Source organism: Oncorhynchus gorbuscha, linkage group LG16, assembly GCF_021184085.1.
Source record: "Oncorhynchus gorbuscha isolate QuinsamMale2020 ecotype Even-year linkage group LG16, OgorEven_v1.0, whole genome shotgun sequence".
Lineage (NCBI taxonomy): Eukaryota > Metazoa > Chordata > Actinopteri > Salmoniformes > Salmonidae > Oncorhynchus > Oncorhynchus gorbuscha.
Genome location: NC_060188.1, coordinates 32529795 through 32556423, shown reverse-complemented (window position 1 = coordinate 32556423; position 26629 = coordinate 32529795). Strand labels below are relative to the sequence as shown.

Genomic DNA, 26629 nt, shown 5'->3' with positions numbered 1-26629 from the left:
CTATAGGTCGACCGATTAATCGGCATGGCCGATTAATTAGGGCAGAGTTCAAGTTTTCATAACAATCGGTAAATCGGCAGCTTTGGACGCTGATTACATTGTAATCCTGCATGGCAGGCTGACTACCTGTTACGCAAGTGCAGCAAGGAGCCAAGGTAAGTTGCTAAGTAGCATTAAACAAATCAATCGTAACATAATCACTAGTGAAGTACACATGGTTGATGATATTACTAGTTTAACTAGCTTGTCCTGCGTTGCATATAAATCAATGCGGTGCCTGTTAATTTATCATCGAATCACAGCCTACTTTGCCAAACGGGTGATGATTTAACAAAAGAGCATGTGAAAAAAGCACAATCGTTGCACCGAACCATGAACATCAACACCTTTATTAAAATCAATACACAAGTATATCTTTTTTTTTTAAACCTGCATATTTAGTTAAAAGAAATTCATGTTTTGCAGGCAACATTAACTAGGGAAATTGTGTCACTTCTCTTGCGTTCAATGCAAGCAGAGTCAGGGTATATGCAGCAGTTTGGGCCGCCTGGCTCGTTGCGAACTGTGTGAAGACCATTTCTTCCTAACAAAGACCGTATTTATTATTATGACATAACAACAATATTTAGACTTAGGGTTGCCACTCTTTCGATATAATACGGAAGGGTTCCGTATTTCACTGAAAGAATAAACGTTTTGTTTCAGAAATGAACGTTTCTGGATTTGACCATATTAATGACCTATAGCTCATATTTCTGTGTGTTTATTGTATCATAATTAAGTCTATGATTTGATAGAGCAGTCTGACAGAGGTGGAAGGCAGCAGCAGGCTCGTAAGCATTCATTCAAACAAGCACATTCCTGCGTTTGACAGCATCTCATCGCAATGCTTGAAGCACAGCGCTGTTTATGACTTCATACCCATCAACACCCGAGATTAGGCTGGTAATACTATAGTGCCTATAAGAACATCCAATAGTCAAAGGTATATGAAATACAAATGGTATAGAGAAATAGTCCTATAATAACTAACCTAAAACTTCTTACCTGGGAATATTGAAGACTCGTGTTAAAAGGAACCACCAGCTTTCATATGTTCTCTGGTTCTGAGCAAGGAACTTCAACGTTAGCTTCTTTACATGGCACATATTGCACTTTTACGTTCTTCTCCAACACGGTTTTTGCATTATTTAAACCAAATTGAACATCTTTCATTATTTATTTGCGACTTAATTTATTTTATTTATGTATTATATTAAGTTAAAATAAAAGCCTTCATTCAGTATTGTTGGAATTGTCATTATTATAAATAAATTTATATATATATATAAAAACATTTAAAAAACAAAATCGGCCGATTAATCGGTATCGTCTTTTTTTGGTCCTCCAATAAATTGCCATCAATATTGGTATTGGTCCTCCAATAGATCATAAAATCGGTCGACCTCTAGTAAAAAAAAAAACACTAGGAAATCAACTCCAACTGATTTTACATTTAAAGTACTCCCATGCATAAGCGAGACAGACGTGATTGTATACAAAATGTAAGCAAGGTTTGAAATTGTTTTAGTCCAATTATATCAGTTTGGGCTTCTTGTGAAAAATTATTTGTAATTATGTTCTGGCCATCCGCTCAATAATTTATTTTAATTTTATTTAAAATTGTCCCGTCGCTGAATCTAGTTGATGATCCCTGCTGCAGAGCGAGTTTTGTTAATGTGCATTCTTATGAGTGTTGTGTTTACACCTTTGTGGGAGACTGCCAGATTAGAGTAGATTAACCAAAAGGCTGTATCCAAAGCCTAAATCCCAGGTGTCACCAATCTATATCTCCGTCTCCAGAGAACAACACAGCAGCTCCACAGGCTTACCAGGAGAAGGGGTCCTTAATACCGCCAATAACCCTCAACACACCACCTAATCCTGGGCAGTTTTCGTGACAGTCACACACACACCATGGAAGCTGCTGAGTTAGATAATTATATCCAAGAGAGTGATGGCCCTTTTTCACTTATGTCTAACAGGGGTTCTGATCAAAAGTAATGCACTCTAAAAAGGCACGGTGAGTAAAACACAAAACATATTCTCTCTGGTTGGTGTGGAGGAGTTCTACAAGCTCTTAGCCTGGTCGCAGATCTGTGTGTGTCATCTTGCCAACTCCTATGTTCATTGTCAGGCAAGACAGCACCAACATATCTGGGACCAGGCTAGAAGGCTCCCTTCCATCAATTGTAATTAATCCTTAATTAGTGGGGATTAGGGCACTGGGAGCTCCGACACTCCAACCGCCCGCCACTGCCACCTTTAATGCAATCCAGCTGAGGCCACATTTACACGTCTTTAATTAAGAGGACTGACAGTGGCTACTTTTACAACAAGCTCCCCACTGAACGGGAGAGAGGGAGAAGAGACAAGCTGAGGGGTATTGGCTAAGAGCACTGGAACACAGGCATGGTTCCTCACGTAGTATAAATCTGACCTTATACACTTGTATCTATGAATTTGAGAGTGGGTAGGCCTACATTTCTCCAGCGGTATCCCTCAGCTTTACAGCTAACCAAGTGGCGGGGCTGCCTCTTGTTTCAAATTGAGGAGAGGGCCTTTGAAGCATGAAACACACTGAGAATCTCACTGCACTTCAAAGTGCTATGGGATGGTAGCTAGCGAAGTGCACAGACACAATGCACATAACACAATACTTCCTCCAAACTAGCTAACCACTGTAGCTACTATTGACATAATTAAACAACCATGTAACAGCTGCCTGTGTTAGCTGCCGAGTTAGTGCAGTGTCCTTAGATAGCTAGCCATGTTGTGCTAGCTAGCTAGCTAAACATTGGGCTGGCACTGACAATATGGGATTATGGAGAGTGAATTAAACATCTTCCTAGGTAGTTATCTAGCTGCGGCTAGTTTCAACAAGTTTCAACAAGGGCTTTCTACACAACAGCAACATTAGCGCAGATAGCTTGGAATCTATACCATAAGCAATACGCATGGATATGTTACCAAAGATTGGAAAGCTGCTGCGGTCATCCTCCTCTTCAAAGGGGGAGTGACTCTAAACCCAAACTGCTGCAGACCTATATCTATTCTACCCTGTCTTTCTAAAGGTCTTCGAAAGACAAGTTAACAACCAGATTACCGACCATTTCGAATCCCACCGTACCTTCTCCGCTATGAAATCTGGTTCCAGAACTGGTCATGGGTGCACATCATAACGACATCATAACCGCCATCGATAAGAGACATTACTGTGCAGCTGTATTCATCGACTCCATCAATCACCACATTCTTATTTGCAGACTCGACAGCCTTGGTTTCTCAAATGATTGCCTCGTCTTGTTTACCAACTACTTCTCTGATAGAGTCCAGTGTGTCAAATCGGAGGTCCTGTTGTCCGGACCTCTGGCTGTCTCTATGGGAATGCCATAGGGTTCAATCCTTGGGCCGACTCTTCTCTGTATACATCAATGATGTTGCTCTTGCTGCAGGTGATTCTCTGGTACAGATGACACCATTTTGTGTACTTCTGGCCCCGCTTTGGACACTGTTAACTAACCTCCAGACAAGCTTCAATGCCATACAACTCTTTCCGTGGCCTCCAACTGCTCTTAAACGCAAGTAAAACTAAATGCATGCTATTCAACCGATCGCTGCCCGCACCTGCTCGCCTGTCCAGCATCACTACTCTGGACGGCTCTGACTTAAAATACGTGGACAACTACAAATACCTAGGTGTCTGGTTAGACTGTAAATTCTCCTTCCAGACTCACATCAAACATCTACAATCCAAAGTTAAATCTAGAATTGGCTTCCTATATTGCAACAAAGCATCCTTCACTCATGTTGCCAAACAAACCCTCGTAAAACTGACCATCCTACCGATCCTCGACTTCGGTGATGTCATCTATAAAATAGCCTCCAACACTCTACTCAACAATTTGGATGCAGTCTATCACAGTGCCATCCGTTGTGTCACCAAAGCCACATACACTACCCACCATTGCGACCTGTACGCTCTCGTTGGTTGGCCCTCGCTTCGTACACATCGGCAAACACACTGGCTACAGGTTATCTACAAGTCTCTGCTAGGTAAAGCCCCACCTTATCTCAGCTCACTGGTCACCATAGCAGCACCCACTCGTAGCACGCGCTCCAGCAGGTATATCTCACTGGTCACCCCCAAAGCCAATTCCTCCTTTGGTCGTCTTTCCATCCAGTTCTCTGCTGCCATTGACTGGAACAAACTGCAAAAATCTGAAGCTGGAGACTCATATCTCCCTCACTAGCTTCAAGCACCAGCTGTCAGAGCAGCTCACAGATCACTGCACCTGTACATAGCCCATCTATCTACCTACCTCATCCCCATACAGTATTTATTTATTTATTTATTCATCTTGCTCCCCAGTATCTCTACTTGCACATTCATCTTCTGCACATCTATCTTTCCAGTGTTTAATTGGTATATATTTATTGCCTTAACTTCCTTATCTTACCTCATTTGCACTCACTGTATATAGACTTTTTGTTTTACTGTATTATTGACTGTTTTGTTTATTCCATGTGTAACTCTGTTGTGTCGAATTGCTATGCTTTATCTTGACCAGGTCACGGTTGCAAATGAGAACTTGTTCTCAACTAGCCTACCTGGTTAAATAAAAGGTGAAATAAAAAATAAATACAAATGTATTGCTAAACAACACTTCTGCCACCTAGTTTGGAGAATTTTAACAAAGCTGAGTGGCTGACGACTTCCAAGGTCTTTGCTGTGTGAACACAAAAGAGAGCGACTGTTGACTGTTCAGAGGTGCAAAGTACTGTCGGAAGGCAATCCTACCTCTGTGACTGGGCTTTAAAAAAAATATATGGTTCAATGCAGCATTTTTTTTTATCTCGAAAATCGAAATCATTTCTGGGTAACAATCACAACAGCATCGAGACGAGAGCCTTTAATTCATGGAGGAATAAAACAAGGGGGTTTGGTAACCACACCACAGGCCAGTCAGCCCACCTACCATTAGGCACAACCAAGCCTGGGGATGATCTTGCCTCCCCGGTCGGAGGGCGTGGATTGGGTGTCTGTCAGGTCCAGAGGTCTGTGTGATATTAGCCGTCTGCCAATCTGGCGTGGGGGAATGGACACAGTAATTACTACTGCTCTTAATGCCTCATCAATCTCTATCGCTCCTTCTCCCTTCCCTCTCCCCACCCCTCTTTCATTCTCTTCATTCCGTGAAGGAACAAACAGATTGGTCGACAGTGACAAACGGAATGAAATCATCTGGGGTGTGTGAGTGACGATATACCAGCTTGAATATAACTGCATCGATGCAATAAACAAAATAAAAATGTCCTTAGTCAGTAGAGTATGAGTCAGACAAGGAGCTGTGTATCTGACTGGGTTATCCTCATTTGTCTACGTTGTTAGTAGTATTGTCACGATACCAGAACGTCGACCTCCATACCAGGTTTAGTATCACGAGTCTCAATGCCGAAAGGATACGCAATACTAAAAGTATAACACGGCAAAAACAATGTGTTTTAGCTTAAGTCACAGAATAACCACAGGGATTTATTTTTGAAAACGTTGAACAAAATGTTGACGGCAACTGCTCAGCCTCCGACCGCAAGGCACTAGAGGGTAGCTCGTATGGTGCAGTACATCACCGGGGCCAAGCTTCCTGTCATCCAGGACCTCCATACCAGGCGGTGTCAGAGGAAGTCCCTAAAAATTGTCAAAGACTCCAGCCATCCTAGTCATAGACTGTTCTCTCTGCTACCGCACAGCAAGCGGTACTGGAGCGCCACGTCTAGGTCCAAGAGGCTTCTAAACAGCACCCCAAGCCATAAGACTCCTGAACACCTAATCAAATGGCTACCCAGACTATTTGCATTGCCCCCCTCCCTTTATACACAGCTGCTGCTGTGTAATCATCTACGAATAGTCCCTTTAATAACAACCTACATGTACATACTACCTCAATTACCTCGACTAACCGGTGCCCCCGCATATTGACTCTGTACCGGTACCCCGTATATAGCCTCGCTATTGTCATTTTACTACTGCTCTTTAATAATGTTACTTTTATTGGGTATTCTTCTTAAAAATGCATTGTTGGTTAAGGGCTTGTAAGTAAGCACTTCACATTTTATTTGTCACATGCTCTGACATTACAGTGAATTGATAACTTAAAACAAAGACATTCTATATTACATTCTTTTTAAATAACATTTTAAATAACAGAATAATATATTTAAATGTTCCTTCAGCAGAACCATGAGACTCAGAGCATACGAAATAATTGTACAATAACATCTAAAATTTTAATTTGACACATCAGGGTTAATTGGCTCATCGAAGGCCGTAATATTAGGAAAAATTACATACAACTAATTAGCTGTAATGACTCATGTATTCAATTAATAGTTTAGTTCGAAAACATAAAAACACTGAAGCTCATTTATTAAGCTTCTATATTGCAATAGTCCACACACACACACACACACACACACACACACACACACACACACACACACACACACACACACACACACACACACACACACACACACACACACACACACACAATAGAAATACAATGGATTTTACACAGCATACTACGATTTCCAGAGTGCATTTCAACTGCCAGGGCTGCTGGCTGGCTAGTGGTTACTGCTAGCAAGCCCAGACAAACGCAAAGTAATCTTAACATATTGCTATTATAGCCAAGTTATGAGTTTCAATCATATTACAATGATGACATGAATGTCATGCTGAATATACTGTATGTTCATGTCACCAACTAGGTTTCCATCCAATTGGCAACAGATTTGTGAGAATATTCTAGAATCAGCATAAAGAAAATATGCACACTTTCCCACCAGTGGTGTTTCAACCAAACAGACTTGTGGATAAAAAAATAAGTGCTTGATGACCGTGCACACAAAATGTACTTTTTCTGAGTTTTCATTCACCAAATGAAAATCTTAACTCTTAACTTTCCATCGCATTTCCAACTCTACCGATAGCTTTGTTACAAAAACTGTGGCATTAAATAGCCAACTCCGGTCTTGGCAGGTGCTCTCTGGCCAACAGCTTGCAGATACAGTGCGGGTAGGCTAGTCTACATGAGATTATTATGGATAAGAGAATGTTTTTATCACCAGAATAAGAGCCTGGATATTTATTGGAAAGGAGCATCAAGATCACCGTGCACTTTGACCACCCTGTGAAGTTCATAACTTATTTCATCTATAGCCTAATAAAATGCATGTTTTCCCAAGTCATAGTGGGAGGATCACACACACACACACACACACACACACACACACACACACACACACACACACACACACACACACACACACACACACACACACTTAGGTGAATGTTGATATGGTTATTAGATAAATATTGGTGCATGAATGCGTTTGCCGCCCTCTCGCATAATTCATTATACAGACAAAGAGAGCCCACCATATCGACATTTATAAAATGCAGAAACGTCCTGTTTCCATCACAGCGGTTGTGATAATTATTATTTTTTTATTTTTGCATTTACTACCATTAAAACTGTGGATGGAAACGTGGTTAGTCACTCAAACATTAAAATGTTGCTGCTAGTAGAATGACGTTACAATGCAAATGTCATGTGTAATAGTTAGTCGTTTTGCCTCAAAACCTGTATTGCTTTGTAACAACTTTCACATAGTTGTTTTGATGGGCTAGCCCTCATCTGCTATAGAAGCAAAGTATTCCCATAGCTCGCTTCTGGAGCCAGTTTTGTCAACAAGTTGCGGGCGTGGAGATATGAAGTTTTCGTTATAAAGAAGCCATGCGGTCTTCATTTTTCTCTCTCCTCTCGCTTACTTCTCAAAAGCGGCTTGCGCTGTGTCAGCCGCATGCATGCGCAAATGCAAGTAGCCTGGCTAGCTTCCTATCCCTTGAGAAGATTCAGACAAAGTACACAGACTCCATCCTCTCATTCCGTATATGACGTGAGACACATTTGACAGAAGTTACCAAAAGTAACAAATTCTAGTACCAAACTGTTTTTCATGTTCTAACCTCAAAAAAAAAAAAAAAAAACGTCCTCACCGTCAACTGCGTTTATTTTCAGCAAACTTAACATGTGTAAATATTTGTATGACCATAACAAAATTCCCTGATGAAGACAGCTTGGCTGTTGAAACGTTGGAAACTACATTTTGGCATCTGAGCTCCTAGAGTGTGCGGCTCTCTTTTATTTTCAAGTTTTCTACTCCGCTGCCCAGCACCTTGCCTAAATAGGTGTGCGTTTCTTTTTCTTCTAAATATTTGTATGAACATAAGATTCAACAACTGAGACAAACTGAACAAGTTCCACAGACATGTGACTAGCATAAATGGAATAATGTGTCCCTGAACAAAGGGGGGCTCAAAATCAAAAGTCAGTATCTGGTGTGGCCACCAGCTGCTTTAAGTAATGGAGTGCATCTCCTCCTTTTTACATTTACATTTAAGTCATTTAGCAGACGCTCTTATCCAGAGCGACTTACAAATTGGTGCATTCACCTTATGACATCCAGTGGGACAGTCACTTAACAATAGTGCATCTAAAACTTAGGGGGGGTGAGAGGGATTACTTATCCTATCCTAGGTATTCCTTAAAGAGGTGGGGTTTCAGGTGTCTCATGGACTGTACCAGATTTGCCAGTTCTTGCTGTGAGATGTTACCCCACTCTTCCACCAAGGCACCTGCAAATTCCCAGACATTTCTGGGGGGGGGGTGGCCCTAGCCCTCACCCTCCGATCCAACAGGTCCCGACATGCTCAATGGGATTGAGTTCCGGGCCTTTTGCTGGCCATAGCAGGACATTGACATTCCTGTCTTGAAGGAAATCACGCACAGAACGAGCAATGTGGCTGGTGGCATTGTCATGCTGGAGGGTCATGTCAAGGAAGGGTACAACATGAGGGAGGAGGATGTCTTCCCTGTAACGCACAGCATTGAGATTTCCTGCAATGTCAGCAAGCTCAGTCCGATGATGCTGTGACACACCGTCCCAGACCATGACAGACCCTCCACATACAAATCGATCCCGCTCCAGAGTACAGTCCTCAGTGTAATGCTCATTCCTTCGACGATAAACCGAATCCGACCATCACCCCTGGTGATACAAAACCGCAGAGAGCACTTTTTCCCAGTCGTGTCTGGTCCAGCAACGTTGGGTTTGTGCCCATAGGCAACATTGTTGCCGGCGATGTCTGGCGAGGACCTGCCTTACAACAGGTCAACAAGTCCTCAGTCCAGCGCCTCTCAGCCTATTGCGGACAGTCTGAGCACTGATGGAGGGATTGTGCGTTCCTGGTGTAAGTCGGGTAGTTGTTGCCATCCTGTACCTGTCCCGCAGGTGTGATGTTCGGATGTACCGAACCTGTGCAGGTGTTTTTAGAGGTCGACCGATTAATTAGGGCTGATTTAAAGTTTTGATAACAATCGGAAATCGGTATTTTTGGGCGCCGATTTGTTTATTTTTATATACCTTTATTTAACTAGGCAAGTTAGTTAAGAACACATTCTTATTTTCAATGACGGCCTAGGAACAGTGGGACGGCCAAGGAACCTTGTCAGCTCGGGGGATCCAATCTTGCAACCTTACAGTTAACTAGTCCAACGCAATAACGACCTGCCTCTCTCGTTGCACTCCACAAAGAGACTGCCTGTTACGCAAGTGCAGTAAGCCAAGGTAAGTTGCTAGCTAGCATTAAACTTATCTTTTTTGGTCCTCCAATAATCGGTATCTGCGTTAAATCATAAATCGGTCGACCTCTAGTTTTTACACATGGTCTGCCACTGCGAGGACGATCAGATGTCCGCCCTGTCTCCCTGTAGCGCTATCTTAGGCGTCTCAGTACGGACATGGCAATTTATTGCTCTGGCCACATCTGCAGTCATCATGTCTCCTTGCAGCATGCCTAAGGCACATTCACACAGATGAGCAGGGACCCTGGGCATCTTTTGGTGTTTTTCAGAGTCAGTAGAAAGGCCTCTTTAGTGTCCTTAGTTTTCATAACTGTGACCTTAATTGTCTACCATCTGTAAGCTGTTAGTGTCTTAACGACTGTTTCACAGGTGCATGTTCATTAATTGTTTATGGTTCATTGCACAAGCATGGGAAACAGTGTTTAAACCCTTTACAATGAAGATCTGTGAAGTTATTTGGATTTTTACAGATGATCTTTGAAAGACAGGGTCCTGAAAAGGGCTGTTTTTGCTTTTTTTGTTGTTGCTGAGTTTAGTATCGAAAAAGTACAGTTTCAGTATACTGTGCAACACTAGTAGTTACCCTTGACAACTGCACCTAAGCAGGCTATCATTTACAAGTTGAGAATCATTTTGTTCTACATTGTCAACCAGCTTCATCCAGGTTGTCCTAACGCATTGTAAATGGTATGTGTTTCTCTTTTGTTTTAAGTGGCATACTGTACATTGCCTTTAGGAATTTCCCTTTACCCAAACTTTGGGCTCGGCCTGCTCTTCAGCCAACAGACGCCGAAGGACTTAACCTCGTAAAAAAAAATGCATTAAAAAGTCTGAGGTTTCTCCAACAACTCGTTAAGTTTTACAGCTAGGTTCAAATGAAGCTCTTTGAAAAAGAATAATAATTAAAAGGGGCTTAATTAGCCATGTGATTCACTGGGACGGCAGGGCCGATGGCTCTAGTCGGTACTACAGCAGAGCCAGGACCAATGCTGTGTGTGTGTCTGAAACTGTACCCTATTTTTTTTTTTAACAAGTGCACTACTTTTGACCAGGGCAGGTCAAAAGGGTGCATTTTCGGACACAGCCCTAGACAAGTGTTTCTCAACCTTTTCTGTACTTGACATGGCAAGATGGGTGTTTTGCTCCTTAGAGAACATTTTACAATAAATCTTGGACTAACTTTTGAAAGCCGACTAAATCAGTCAGTGAACTAGCTCAGGCAGCATCGTCCCAGGTAATAGTTACAGTCCACAGACTGAGGTTGACAAACCCTGATCTAGAACATTTAAGGATGTCTACGGTCAGAGACATTCAATATTTAACTGTGGTGTCTTTTACGGGTCGGTTGGTAGGGCGTGACGCTTGCGACGCAAGGATTGTGGGTTCAATTCCAGGGCCACCCATACGTAACATTTTTGCACACATTACTAAGTCTCTTTATATAAAAAACAGCTGCTAAACGGCATATATTATTGATTATAATAACTAGGTTAATTTCAGGAAAGAATTACAGCTTATTGCCTTTCTTTTCAATAAACAACCAATAAAAGCAAACAGCTTCATTTGGAGGCTGAAAAACAACATGGCTGTTGCTTTTAAGTGGGTTGAAGTCGATTCCAAAACCCTGGCTTGTACCTCGATTTCAATAAACAGGCCTAAAACAGACGTGCTTGAGGTTTACATGTGCCGTCATTAAAACATTCTACAACGCTGGCTCAAAACGTAACACTGGTTCAGTCAGATCGCTATGCAGGCTCATTCAGTAGAGCATGGTGCTTGCAACGCCAAGGGACGGGGGTTCGATTCCAGTTGATCCATACGTAAAAATGTACGCCTGCATGACTATGTCACTTTGGATGAAAGCATCTGCTAAACAGCATATTATTAAACCGGAAAAACAGTGCAGAGAGAGGAAGGAGGAATTAAATAAATGTGTACCAGGGTCATGTCGAGAAAGAAAACTTAGCTGCAGAAAAAGGCAGGAGAGCAGAATCCACACAGGCAAACTAGGATTAAAAAGTAACCGCAGTAGCTTTTGGCAAAAACTTTCCCATTGCACCAGTAGCTATTTTTAATGCCAATGCCCGAGAGAGAAAAGGAACAGAACAGGCCGTCAACCCAGAGTGGAAGCAAAGGAATTGTCTCTTCAACTTTGATCAATTCAAAATTCCTCTGTCTCTCCCTCTGCTTTTAATTTGTTTCAGAGTGAATCGTCAACAAAAGATTTAAAAAATATATAAAAAAATAAAAAGTTTAAATGTTCACTCAGATGAAGGTAATATTTAACGTGAGAGAAAGAAAGAGGGATAGAGAGAGAGACAAGAGGAGGGGTGGAGAGCAAAACAGAAAAAGAACAGAAAGAAGCGAGAAAGAGCGAGACTGGTGGTGAAGGGGGAGAGGAGGGGGGGGGTCCTGGCATTTTGAGCAGAACATTTCTTTAACAATGAAAACAATCTACCCAAATGCAGCACTCAGAGGAATTCACCTCCCCTCCCCCACACACTCCCCACTCCCCCCCCCCAACATTACCATATCAAAGCCCTGAGTTCAGAGCAAGTCTTCTCTTTCAAGAATGGGAGCGAGGCGAAGGGAGAGAAGGAGGGGGAGAGGACAAGACCGAAGCAGCAGGAGTAGACCAGAGCACTGAGTTTGCTTTTATCTCTGCTGTTCAGTGTGGGTGTGTGTTCGTTCATGCCTGTGTGTAAAGACTGCAGAAAATCTAGTAGAGATACTAGAGGACTACTGATTGGGGCCTTCCATAGGCTGCAGCAGAGAGAGAGAGAGAGAGAGACCTACGCCTTCACTATATAGAAATGCTAAAACAGTAAAGAAATATGCCAAGCAAAAAGAAAAAACAGGTATCAGCAGAAAGCCGCTCAATGTCATTTAGGCTTTGGTGCTATACCGTATACTGGGGTATTTGGAAATAGACAGGGATTAGACTGCTTAAAAATCCTTCTTTAACCAGCCTCCTCTCCTTCAATCTACCCTGATTGAAGGCTGAACAGCCTGACAGTATTTTTCAATAGTGTCAAAACTATCACTTTTTTTTGAAGCTACTTTAAGCAAATAACAGCAGTCAACTATGTGTTAAATTAGATTGTGTTCTTCAATTCATACATTTTTCATTATGAAAAATGCCGGTAGTACCCAGTCACGTGGTGCTTGTTTACAAGCACGGCAGGCCCATTAGGCAGGATTAAGTGGCCACCTACAGCGCGAGCTTGACGAGGGTGGGATTTTCTGAGCTAAAACTGATTAAAGACGCACCACCAACACCACACTGTTTTTTAAAACCTTTTATTTAACCTTTATTTAAACTAGGCAAGTCAGTTAAGAACACATTCTTATTTACAATGACGGCCTACCAGGGAACAGTGGGTTAAACGGCTTTATTCAGGGGCAGAACGACAGATTTTTACCTTGTCAGCTCAGGGATTTGATCCAGCAACCTTTTAGTTATTGGCCCAACCACTAGAACACCTGCCGCCACGACTGTGGCCCTAAAACAATGACAATTTCTCTAAACCAGTGGCATAATGGCTTTTTAGGTCAGCGTTGATGATACACATGGGCACAAAATATCCTCTTAAGAAGTTAAGGTGTAGGGGGCAGCATTTTCACTTTTGGATAAATAGCGTGCCCAATTTCAACTTCCTGCTACTCATGCCAAGAATATAAAATATGCATATTATTAGTAGATTACTTATGTTATTTGATTGACAACACTGACGTTTCTAAAACTGTTTGAATCATGTCTGAGTATAACAGAACTTATGTAGCAGGCAAAACCCAGAGGACTAACCGTTCAGAAGTCTTTTTTTATAGGTCTGTCTGTTCAGTGAGTTCTCATTGGGAAACAATATTTCTTAGGAACTGGATTCAGTTCCTACCGCTGCCACTGGATGTCACCAGTCTTTGGAATTTGGTTGAGGTTATTCATTTTTTAAATTTTCTTTTACCTTTATTGAACTAGGCAAGTCAGTTAAGAACAACTTATTTTCAATGACGGCCTAGGAACAGTGGGTTAACTGCCTGTTCAGGGGCAGAACGACAGATTTTTACCTTGTCAGCTCGGGGATTCAATCTTGCAACCGTGCGGTTAACTAGTCCAAAGCTCTAACCACCTGCCTTACATTGCACTCCACAAGGAGCCTGCCTGTTACGTGAATGCAGTAAGAAGCCAAGTTGCTAGCTAGCATTAAACTTATTTTATAAAAAACAATCCTTATCACTAGTTAACTACACATGGTTGATGAAATTACTAGTTTATCTAGCGTGTCCTGCGTTGCATATAATCGATGCAGTGCGCATTCGTTACTCCAACGTGGACCTAACCATAAAACATCAACGCCTTTCTTAAAATCAATACACAGAAGTATATATTTTTAAAGAAATCCAGGTTAGCAGGCAATATTAACAAGGTGAAATTGTGTCACTTCTCTTGCGTTCATTGCATGCAAAGTAAGGGTATATGCAGAAGTTTGGGCCGCCTGGCTCGTTGCGAACTAATTTGCCAGAATTTTACCATTATTATGACATGAGGCTCGTATTTCTGTGTGTTATTACGTTATAATTAAGTCTATGATGTGATATATGATAGAGCAGTCTGACTGAGCGATGGTAGGCAGCAGCAGGCTCATACGCATTCATTCAAACAGCACTTTCGTGCTTTTTGCCAGCAGCTCATCGCAACGCTTCAAGCATTGAGCCTTTAATGACTTCAAGCCTATCAACTCCCGAGATTAGACTGGTGTAACCAATGTGAAATGGCTAGCTAGTTAGTGGGGTGCGCGCTGATAGCTTTTCAATCGGTCACTTGCTCTGAGACTTGGAGTAGTTGTTCCCCTTGCTCTGCAGCTTTTGTGGAGCGATGCTTCGAGGGTGGCTGTTGTGGATGTGGTCCTGGGTCGAGCCCAGGCAGGGGCGAGGAGAGGGATGGAAGCTATACTGTTACACTGGCAATACTATAGTGCCTATAAGAACATCCAATACAAACACTATAGAGAGAAATAGTCCTATAATAACTACAACCTAAAACTTATTACCTGGGAATATTGAAGACTCACGTTAAAAGGAACCACCAGCTTTCATATGTTCTCATGTTCTGAGCAAGGAACTGAAACGTTAGCTTTCTTACATGGCACATATTGCATTAATGTTTTTGCATTATTTAAACCAAATTGAACATGTTTCATTATTTATTTGAGGCTAAATTGATTTGATTGATGTATTATATTAAGTTAAAATAAGTGTTCATTCAGTATTGTTGTAATTGTCATTATTACAAATAGATAAAGAAATTAAAACCGTCCGATTAATCGGTATCGGCTTTTTTTGGTCCTCCAATAATCGGTATCGAAAAATCACAATCGTTTGACAGACATATGTATACACACACACACACACACACACACACACACACACACACACACACACACACACACACACACACACACACACACACACACACACACACACTCAAAAAAATAAAGGGAACACTTAAACACAATGTAACTCCAAGTCAATCACACTTCTGTGAAATCAAACTGTCCACTTAGGAAGCAACACTGATTGACAATAAATTTCACATGCTGTTGTGCAAATGGAATAGACAACAGGTGGAAATTATAGGCAATTAGCAAGACACCCCCAATAAAGGAGTGGTTCTGCAGGTGGGGACCACAGACCACTTCCCAGTTCCTATGCTTCTTGATTGATGTTTTGGTCACTTTTGAATGCTGGCGGTGCTTTCACTCTAGTGGTAGCATGAGACGGAGTTTACAACCCACACAAGTGGCTCAGGTAGTGCAGCTCATCGAGGATGGCACATCAATGCGAGCTGTGGCAAGAAGGTTTGCTGTGTCTGTCAGCGTAGTGTCCAGAGCATGGAGGTGCTTCCAGGAGACAGGCCAGTACATCAGGAGACGTGGAGGAGGCCGTAGGAGGGCAACAACCCAGCAGCAGGCCTGCTTTTGTGCAAGGAGGAGCACTGCCAGAGCCCTGCAAAATGACCTCCAGCAGGCCACAAATGTGCATGTGTCTGCTCAAACGGTCAGAAACAGACTCCATGAGGGTGGTATGAGGGCCCGACATCCACTGGTGGGGGTTGTGCTTACAGCCCAACACAGTGCAGGACGTTTGGCATTTGCCAGAGAACACCAAGATTGGCAAATTCGCCACTGGCGCCCTGTGCTCTTCACAGATGAAAGCAGGTTCACACTGAGCACGTGACAGCCGTGACAGTCTGGAGACGCTGTGGAGAACGTTCTGCTGCCTGCAACATCCTCCAGCATGACCGGTTTGGCGGTTGGTCAGTCATAGTGTGGGGTGGCATTTCTTTGAGGGGCCGCACAGCCCTCCATGTGCTCGCCAGAGGTAGCCTGACTGCCATTAGGTACCGAGATGAGATCCTCAGACCCCTTGTGAGACCATATGCTGGTGCGGTTGGCCCTGGGTTCCTCCTAATGCAAGACAATGCTAGACCTCATGTGGCTGGAGTGTGTCAGCAGTTCCTGCAAGAGGAAGGCATCGATGCTATGGACTGGCCCGCCCGTTCCCCAGACTTGAATCCAATTGAGCACATTTGGGACATCATGTCTCGCTCCATCCACCAACGCCACGTTGCACCAGACTGTCCAGGAGTTGGCGGATGCTTTAGTCCAGGTCTGGGAGGAGATCCCTCAGGAGACCATCCGCCACCTCATCAGGAGCATGCCCAGGCATGTGCTGATTTTGTTGTCAGCACATTCAACTATGTAAAGAAAAATGTCATCCATATACCTGTTGCCACAAGAAAAGGGCAACCAGTGGAGAACAAACACCATTGTAAATACAACCTTTCTTCCTACATTAAATTAGTTCGATTTCAACTATTTACTTCAACTATTTGCACATTAACATTTGAAATGTCTATTCTTTTAACTTTTTTTGTGTGTCATGTTGACTGTTCATTTCCGATTGTTAATTTCCCTTATTTATTGTCTATTTAACTTGCCATGGCAAATGTAAACATATTTCCCAATGCCAATAAAGCCCTTTGAATTGAATTAGGAGAGGAGAGAGGAGGAGGAGAGAGAGGGATACAGAGAGCAGGAGGAAGGGATGATTTCTATTGACATTCGTGAGGCACATCATGGAGCCTGCAGGGGGTCTTGTGGAGATACAGGGAAATGGCAGAGCAGGTAGGCCTATACGCATCTGGTAGGAAGAGGGGCACTAAATACAGAATAGCCAGCAGACTGGAGCAGAGGTGAAGATGACAGACCATAACATTGGCCTACATACAACCACAGGTATCGTAACACTTCAACAAGCCGCTTTGCATGGATGCAAGTAAACTGAACAAAAATAGAAGACGCAACATGTAAAGTGTTGGTCCCATGTTTCATGAGCTGAAATAAAAAAAGATCCCAGACATTGTCCATATGCACAAAAAGCTAATTTCTCTCCAATTTGGGGCACATATTTCTTTACATCCCTGCTAGTGAGCATTTATCATTTGCCAAGATAATCCATCCACCTGACAGGTGTGGTATATCAAGAAGCTGATTGAACCGCGTGATTACACAGCTGCGCCCTGTGCTGGGGACAATAAAAGGCCACCTAAAAACGTGCAGTTTTGTCACAACGCCACAGACGTCTCAAGTTGAGGATGTGTGCAAATGTCATGCTGACTGCAGGAATGTCCACCAGAGCTGTTTTCTACCAAATGCCACCTCCAATGTTGTTTTAGAGAATTTGGCATTACGGCCAACTGGCCTCAACTGCAGACCATGTGTAACCACGCCAGCCCAACGACCTTCACATCCGGCTGATGAAACTGTGGGTTTGCACAACCGAATAATTTCTGTCAAAAATCGTCTCAGGGAAGCTCATTTGCGTGTGCGTCGTCTCCACCAGGGTCTTGACCTGACGTAGGGCCACTGGCACGCTAGAGAAGTGTCCTCTTCAGGGATGAATCCCGGTTGCAACTGTACCAGGCAAGTGGCAGACAGTGATTGGCATCGTGTGAGTGAGCGGTTGGCCGATGTCAACATTGTGAACACAGTGCCCCATGGTGGCGGTGGGGTTATGGTATAGACAGGCATAAGACAACACGTAAGATAACATTTGCATTTTATGGATAGCAATTTGAATGCACAGAGATACCGTGACGAGATCCTAAAGCCCATTGTAATGCCATTCATCTGCCACCATTACCTCATGTTTCAGCATGATAATGCACAGCCCCAAGTCGCAAAGATCTGTACACAATTCCTGGAAGCTGAAAATGTCCCAGTTCTTCCATTGCCTTCATACTCACCAGGCATGTCACCCATTGAGCATGTTTGGGATGCTCTGGATCAATGTGTACGACAGCGTGTTCCAGGTCCCGCAAATATCCAGCAATTCACGCAGTCATTGAAGAGGAGTGGGACAACATTCCACAGGCCACAATCAACTCTATGCGAGTAGATGTGCAGAGCTGCATGAGGTAAATGGTGGTCACACCAGATACGGACTGATTTTCTGATCCAGGCCACTTCCAGGTTTTTTTAAAAGGCATCTGTGACCAACCAATGCATATCTGCATTCCCAGGCATGCGAAATCCATAGATTGATTTAATTCAACCGTTTTCCTTATATGAACACAGTGAAATTATGGCATTTACATATTTTGTTCAGTGTATTTAATAACCACAGCAAAGCTGAAGGTGACATCCAAACCAACCAGATATAACCTATAACTCCCACCGCCTCAATTCCATCCCCACATTTTCAGACCTCTCTCCACTAGAAGGCTTAATGTGAAATATCGAAGTGAATGGCATTAGGGTAAATAAGGCCACAAGTTGCCTGGGCAACAAGTTGCCTGGGCAACAGGCTATCCCCCACCCATTCAAGCCTACCCTTTAGTCTGGTCCTATGAGGAGAGCGCAATAATGCACTACTGAAAGGTCACCACAACAGGCGGCAGTGCAGCAGCACTTTCAAACTGTATTGCAAAAGGAGAGGGAAGAGAGGAGAGCAGAGGAGGATGGGGACGTAATTTAAGGCAGGGAAAGGAGAGAATCCATGAAAAAGAGAGGAAAAAGAGTGGAGAGAAAGGAGGGTAGGTAGCTGTAAAGCCCAGCCCATCTCCTCCCACGCTAGTCACCACAACCATCAATCTGCCATCCATCCATCCACTCCTGAGCTGGCCTCCTCCTTTGAACAATGCCAGAGAGAGCTGCCCTGCTAGCTAGCTGACTGGAATAGCTAATAAGATAGGAACGGAGACCTTTTCAATGAGAGCCATGGCTGGTCTGGAAAAGCTACACTACATGACCAATAGTATGTGGACATCTGCTCGGTGAACATCTCATTCCAAAATCCTGCGCATGAATATGGAGTTGGTCCCCCGTTTGCTGCTATAACAGCCTGCACTCTTCTGGGAAGGCTTTCCACTAGATGTTGGAACATTGCTGCGGGGACTTGCATCCATTCAGCCACAAGAGCATTAGTGAGGTCGGGCACTGCTGTTGGGCGATTAGGCCTGGCTCGCAGTCAGCGCTCCAATTCATCCCAAAGGTTTTCTATGGGGTTGAGGTCAGGGTTCTGTGCAGGCCAGTCAAGTTCTTCCACACCGATCAACAAACCATTTCTATATGGACCTCACTTTGTGCACAGGGGCATTGTCATGCTGAAACAGGAAAGGGCCTTCCCCAAACTGTTGCCACAAAGTTGGAAGCACAGAATCGTCTAGAATGTCATTGTATGCTATAGCGTTAAGATTTCCCTTCCCTGAAAATAAGGGGACTAGCCGAACCATGAACAAAAATACACTAAAAATAGCCCCAGACCATTATTCCTCCTCCAAACTTTACAGTTGCCAATATGCATTGGGGCAGGTAGCGTTTTCCTGGCATCCGCCGAACCCAGATTTCTCTATCGGACTGCCCAGATTCTGAAGCGTGATTCATCCCTCCAGAGAACATGTTTCCACTACTCCAGAGTCCAATGGCGGTGAGCTTTACGCCACTCTAGTCAACGCTTGGCATTGCGCACGGTGATCTCAGGCCTGTGTGCGCGGCTGCTCGGCCATGGAAACCCATGAAGCTCCCGACGAACAGTTCTTGTGCTGACATTGCTTCCAGAGGAAGTTTGGATCTCGCTAATAAATGTTGCAACCGAAGACAAATAATTTTTACACACTACGTGCTTCAGAACTCGGTCCCGTTCTGTGAGCTTGTGTGGCTTACCACTTCATGGCTGAGCAGTTGTTGTTCCTAGACATTTCCACTTCCCAATAACAGCACTCACAGTTAACCGGGGTAGAAAGTTTACGAACTGACTTGTTGAAAAAGTGCCATCCTATGACGGTGCCACATTGAAAGTCACTAAGCTCTTCAGTAAGGCAAATCTACTGCCAATGTTTGTCTATGGAGATTGCATGGCTGTGTGCTCAATTTTATACACCCGTCAGCAACGGGCGTGCCTCGTAGCCGAATCCACTCATTTGAAGGGGTGTCCACATTCACTCACACACACACACACACACACACACACACACACACACACACACACACACACACACACACACACACAAATATATATTTAAATATATAAACAAAATTATGGTCACAGATCCTTTCCCTGACTGAAATTGCTCCCAGACAAGTAAAGTGTACTCCACATTGATGAAATTAGCACGATCGCTTCCAGCAGGTTAAGATCACCTCAGCATAACAAAAACCACCATCTAATTTCCTTTCGAACCACAGCTACCAAATCAACCAATGAGATCAATACACAGTGTTATCTGAGGTATAAATAGGTAATGAACCAGGTGCCAAGGGAACCATTAACGAACCAATGGAGGCACCCATAGGGCCTGTCTGAAACAAACAACCTGGAAATACAGGTCATGCTTACACCAATCCAATGCTTTGAAATGTGTGGGGTGGGGGGAGGGTTAAGATACCATATTGTCCGTTTTCACAGAAATGTGTGTTTGCGTTATAAAACAATTCCTATTGGGTGCACATTTCAGCAGAAATGGTAGCGTACTGGGATTCAGGCAGACTGGGATGAGAGTTGAGAACAAAAAAAGGGAAGTGGAGACTCACCCGTCTTCTCTTTGATCTCACACAGAACGCTGAAGAGGGCGGGCTTCATTCTGTGACAGTTCAGGGCGTGTTTCCTACCGGCGAGAAAGGAGAGAGCGAGGGGGAGAAGAAAGAGACCAGGTTGGAGGTAAGATAAGGAGACGCAGGTACATCTTCTAGTCATTTCAGAGCCTGTGCCGTTCCAAGGAAAAAAAGAGAGCTAGGTTGGAATCGATGAGGTTCGTCCCATCCAGCGTTGATCTAGTTGAGCAAGGTTCTGTATTAGCTGATTTCTAAAAGCTAATATAAACAAAACACACACAAAAAAAGGAAAACAGTTGTATTACCACAGGAATTAAACAAAGAAATGATCTACATCTGGGTTACAAGCTCTGATACTAATGAATGACAAAGCTATAGGTCTAGAATACATCCACAGATCCACATTGATTTTAATATCTTGGTCCCCCGTAGCACAGTAAAGTTCCCTCCCAAGCCATGTTACTTTTGTACCCACACAGCTATTTTTTGGGTGAAAGCATACTCTGCTGAACACCCACTCGGTGACACTTGACTTTTAATTATATTATAAACTCTCAATTAGAATATTCAATTAAAACAAACTAATGGGCCATGCACCATCACTGCTTAGTGCTCGCGCACAAACTGTACAGCAGTGGTAGTCAGGGCCTTATTACTGACGGGCACGCAGGGCATGCCCCCCCCCCCACACACACACAAAATATTAATATTTCCAGAGGCAGCCCCCCCCCCCCCCAAAAAAAACTTTGTTAAAGACCCAAACTGCTCAGATAGCATATGAATGTGTCTGAAGCCACGCCAAAATGTGTAGAATAGTAGGACGTTTGCTTATAAACTGCAAAAATTCTCTCTCAACCTCATGGCAAAATGTGTGGAATAGCAGTATTACCACTGGTAGTCATTGCAAAGCTTGCGAGCTGCATGCTGCTCTCAAGAACTTAAATGGCGGCTTGTGAAAATTCATTTTTTAGCAGGGGGTTCTTGCCCAGGGGCTCATAATCTTTAAGAGGCCTTGACATTAAAGTCTGAAAATCCATGTACACACACACATAGAAACATGACTCACATATTCATCATTGCTCTGATCTGTGCAGCTTCAGTGAAGAGCTTAATATTGAGCCCTTCCAGAGTGTCATGTCCCTAGAGCTGTGGTCCTCATCTGAAGGGAACCTTTAAGGATTTTTTTTTATCACCTATGCCTATTTATAAACCACAAAACATCTCATTTTCAAATGTATGAAATACATTGGGAGATCATGTGCTGAAGTACACGACAGCTAAAACTTACATTCATGGATTTGATGGATAACAAAAATAAATAAATAACCAAATAACAGGTTAAAAATAATTACTACCCAAAAGGAGAGACGGACAAAGTGTTCAACTGATAAACTTTTGAAAACTGACTCGACACAGGCATCGGAGGGAGAATGAAAACAACCAAGACAAATGAATATGAGTAGGCAACACCTAACCTCAACTCCATCCGTGTCCATGTAGGAGGCCTAACCTAGGCTATATCATATTGGGAAATGCGTGAGTATTTTTTTGCTGATAAGAAGTGTATATTGATGAGTCTGCCAATAACGAGGGGATCGCTCATTAGGTTACTCCTTCGAGCGAGCGCATAATTGTGTCCACCTGTATGTGGGTCTTAATTCTATGTAGCCTTTATTTACACAGGTTTGTCTCACTGAGCTTACATTTTCGAGAGCTGCTCAGGTAAAAACGTTTTTTTTTTTGTATTTGAAAAATCACTGCTGGATTTGAGTGGGAGAGGGGCTATGGAGGGAGGTGGGAGTCGGGGGGGGTATGAGCAGGAGCAGGTGTGGTGCTCGTGCTTTCATGGGGCATGCGGTTGGTCCTGTGGGTCCGGTATACTTATACACTACTGACCTGTGCTGGAAGTTGAGCGGCAGGCCACCCCCTGCCGTGCCCCCCCCAGCTTCCCCTCCCTCTGCGGGGTCATCTGATCCGCCCCAGTGCGCCGGCGACTCCTCTGGCCAGCATCTGGACATGGGGTAACAGGGAGGAGAGGGTGAGGGGCGGGCAGGACAGGTAGTGCACTAGTTGTCCATCTCATCGGTTCTCTCATGCCACCCGGCCCAGAAAGTAACACCCCACACCAGTATAAGGGCTATGTATGTATGCATGCAAGGGGCCCCACAGGTGACATTCATGGCCTAGGTAGGCTACATTTGATGGTGTGTGTGTGTGTGTGTGTGTGTGTGTGTGTGTGTGTGTGTGTGTGTGTGTGTGTGTGTGTGTGTGTGTGTGTGTGTGTGTGTGTGTGTGTGTGTGTACAGAGATATGCCAATCAAAGCGGCAGTCACCTCATTTGGCCCTCTTGTTTCGAGTGATAGGAGAGCATTTAGTCAAAATCAAAAGCAAACATTTTTATCAGAATTGAATAGGCCTTTATCAGACCATCCAAATCATGGACCGGACTAATCCATGATGGGCTATATCATGTCCAAGTCGAAAATCAGCCGTCCATCGACTTCTTTCTCCATCTTGCTGCTGTATGGAAATAAGTAATTGACTGTCATCCCTGGCAAGTTTCCAAATGTATAAGGTGTGTATATGTATTTTGTTAAACTTTCAAATAAAAATAAATCAATCTAGCTTACCTCTGCTGAGAGAAACAACTTGTGTGTAATTTCACTGATCTAGAGCATCTCAAGTCTTCAGACCTGCATATACAACTAATTTGGGTTGTGTAGGGTTGAGTATCGTGACAACCCTACACATAATAGGATTTAGCTGCTGCCTAAGAGTTTCTGACTCCATCCTCAGATGAGAAGGCCGAACACATGAAAACAACAGGAAGTACTAAAGGAGCAGGAGAACTGCTAGGCAAGTCATACATTTAAAAAAGAACTGCTCAATTCTGAACATCTCTCAGACACTATAGTACAACAGCCATCTAGAAACACACACACACACACACACACACACACACACACACACACACACACACACACACACACACACACACAATAGAGAAAGAAAAAGAGGCCTTTAACATTTTAAACACACTAACATTATTTTGGGCCTACATTTTTTCTTGAGCAAGTATTTCAGGTCGTTAATTACGTCTTCAAACTTATACCCTTAACAGTAAAGGCAATATCCTTGAGTTCATCAGAATCATCATAAGCTGCGTGTAGTGTCCAGCACCCCCCGCCCCCCCTCAATTCTCATTAATAGAAACTAGATTTTCAGACAGCTGTACTCCCGTACACATTATAGGAGAATTGATTGCACCCCGTGCAAAATGAAAAGGATGCACACCATCAGGAAGGGAGGGAGTGAATTAATTAAGAGAACCAGGTGGTCAAATGTGGGGTGGAAAATCACTAGCTAATGACACTTCACACACACTGGCCACAGCCTCGTATTGGGACAGCCGCGTCTTTTGTTCACAATTCTGACGCCCCCCCCCCCACTTCAGCTGACCTACGGCTCCTCGGAGCCACATGGCATATGAATATGGGTAATTTGCTTATTGTCATGCACACACACACACACACACACAAGAGTCATGATATGCAAACATATACTCTGCATACATTAACAATTGAAGTGAGAGACCTAAAATATTAATGACTGCTCTGTCAAAACACAAGTGACTGATTAACTTGTCCTATACCTACACCATGCTATTATATTTCCATAACCATGTTGATGTGTCATATCAGATATGGCATTGCGAATAATTTTTACAAGCCCACACAAGTGAAGTCCCTCCAACATTTTAACTAACGACCATTTGAATTTGAAAAGCTCATCACCGACAGCGACGGCTCAATTAAAGGAGGCCTGATTAGCATAGATAATGACAATGTAGGAGATTAATCAAGTGTATTTATATGTGTCCAAACGGGCACCCTATTCCCTATATATAGTGCACTACGTAAAAAGTAGTGCACTATAGAGGGAATATGGTGCCATTTGGGACGCATACATAATGGTACTTGCTATTTGGGATGTTTGGGATGCCCCCCCCCCCATGGAAGTAGAAATGTACAATGGCTACGGTAAGAGTTTAGGCTAGGGTTATGGGATCCCGGGCAGCACAAACACGCAATTTATCTAGCAATGGATTGATTGAGCTTGCAAGCATCCACAGTGACGTAGACTCCCCCCCCCCACTAAATGAATGCTAATGTGTATGAATGAGGAAAACAGTGACATTTCATAATGTTCATCCACTTTGTATTAAAAAGATGGTGGTCTGACACACTATCATCACTTCAAGATATGTTTAGTAATAGGGGACAGTACAATGTAGGGTTAGTATTTAAACAAGTTGAAGTGTGTTTTTACAAGTGCATACTGCAAATGTATTTGTATTAGATGCACTAGTGTCGCATGGTATGGGCATTTGATAACAGACAAAAGCTTGCTGGGTAAAACTTCAGTTATCATGTAGTTGTGCCCACTGTTCAAGAGATCGAGGTGAACAGACGAGGCATCATAGATCTGCATGTTATATTTTACATAATCCAGGTAATATTGTTTGCCCTGGCTTTCCAACAACCTAGGAACTAATCAGATGGGCTATTTGCATAAGTGTACATCAAAATATGAACTTAGACACAGATGTCACTATGTCTGAAAACCACAATGCAATGAGAGAAGTTCTACTCTTGAGCTGTAAAACACAGGGCTATGGCCCAATAATAGACTAAAGGAGCCTAACATTAGTCCTTATAGTCCAAAGATCTTACATATTCTGTTTAGAGGCGATTTGGCTCTGCCAGCCAACACAGCCAAATACAACATCTAAACGTGAATAGATTCTCAATAGCGGTATAGTTCTAGAAACATAAAGCCCTCTTTAATATCAAAATAATTTCACAAATGCAAAGCACACACTTACTGTACACTGCTTTAACTGGTTTTAACACAGTTGCAGCAGACAGTATGTTAAAGTAACAACAATTTTGTGTGGCATCAGTTTTCCGTTTACACAGGTGTTTCGAGACGCCGAAAGCCAATTGGCACAGGTAGTCTGTCTTCTGTAAAACAAGAGCTTTAAGATGGAAATATGGCCGTGTGGGAACCCTAAAGCCCTATAAAAAGGTGTGTAGTAATTTAACTTGTTTTTAAATGATTTTTTATTATTTCTCCCTGATATGAAAGATACGTTTATTATGTTTCCAAACCTGTACCACAAACAATGCATGTTAACATTTAGCATAAACGGTGGGGCTCTTAACACAACTACCCTGGCCAGAAGATACTATTGTCACTAGGCATTAACGGTGGTATGCGTCTATGAACGGGCTAAGCCAGGGGTGTCAAACTAATTTTGCCACGCGGCCGCAATTCGGTTTTCAATGAAGTCCACCCGGAGAGCTGCACTGAAAATGTGTTAGATTTCCTTTCCTTCCAAATTTGCACAAAAAAAATCATTTTGAGGGAATTTGATGCTCACACTGTTTAGCTTACATTTTTGGGAGCTGGACAGTCAAGAAACTGTATGAATGTAGGTCCATTATCATTTCTACACAGTTAAGATTTTGTTTTAGTAATTTTAAAGTATTTTGACTTCGTTTTCCTCCACACAAAAATATAAATGACTTTACTTAAACCACCCGCAAGATTGGTCCCCTCGCGGGCCGAATCCGGCCCCTGGGCCGTATGTTTGGCACCTCTGGGCTAGGCTATAGCGTAGAGCAATATTCTGTGCGTCTATGTGGGGAGCCTGCTTCTTCTTTTCGTGTAACGTTTGCCCACCGTTCTATTATTTGTCAGATAATG

At 43.1% G+C, this 26629-nt stretch overlaps 1 protein-coding gene across 5 annotated transcripts in view; it reads right to left on the bottom strand.

Annotated features, from left to right (window-relative positions):
* The window catches only part of pbx4 (pre-B-cell leukemia transcription factor 4), a 50359-nt gene that overhangs the window by 23335 nt on the left and 395 nt on the right, over nucleotides 1-26629 (bottom strand). For 3 of the 5 annotated variants that reach the window (XM_046304312.1, XM_046304313.1, XM_046304315.1), the window contains exons 2-3: nucleotides 22757-22870; nucleotides 20840-20913 (exon numbers count right to left, since the gene is read on the bottom strand). In XM_046304312.1, coding sequence (XP_046160268.1) covers nucleotides 20840-20913; nucleotides 22757-22870 — 188 coding nt within the window. The remainder of the gene's footprint in view (nucleotides 1-20839; nucleotides 20914-22756; nucleotides 22871-26629) is intronic. The other 2 variants (XM_046304314.1, XM_046304316.1) reach the window with 1 other exon arrangement.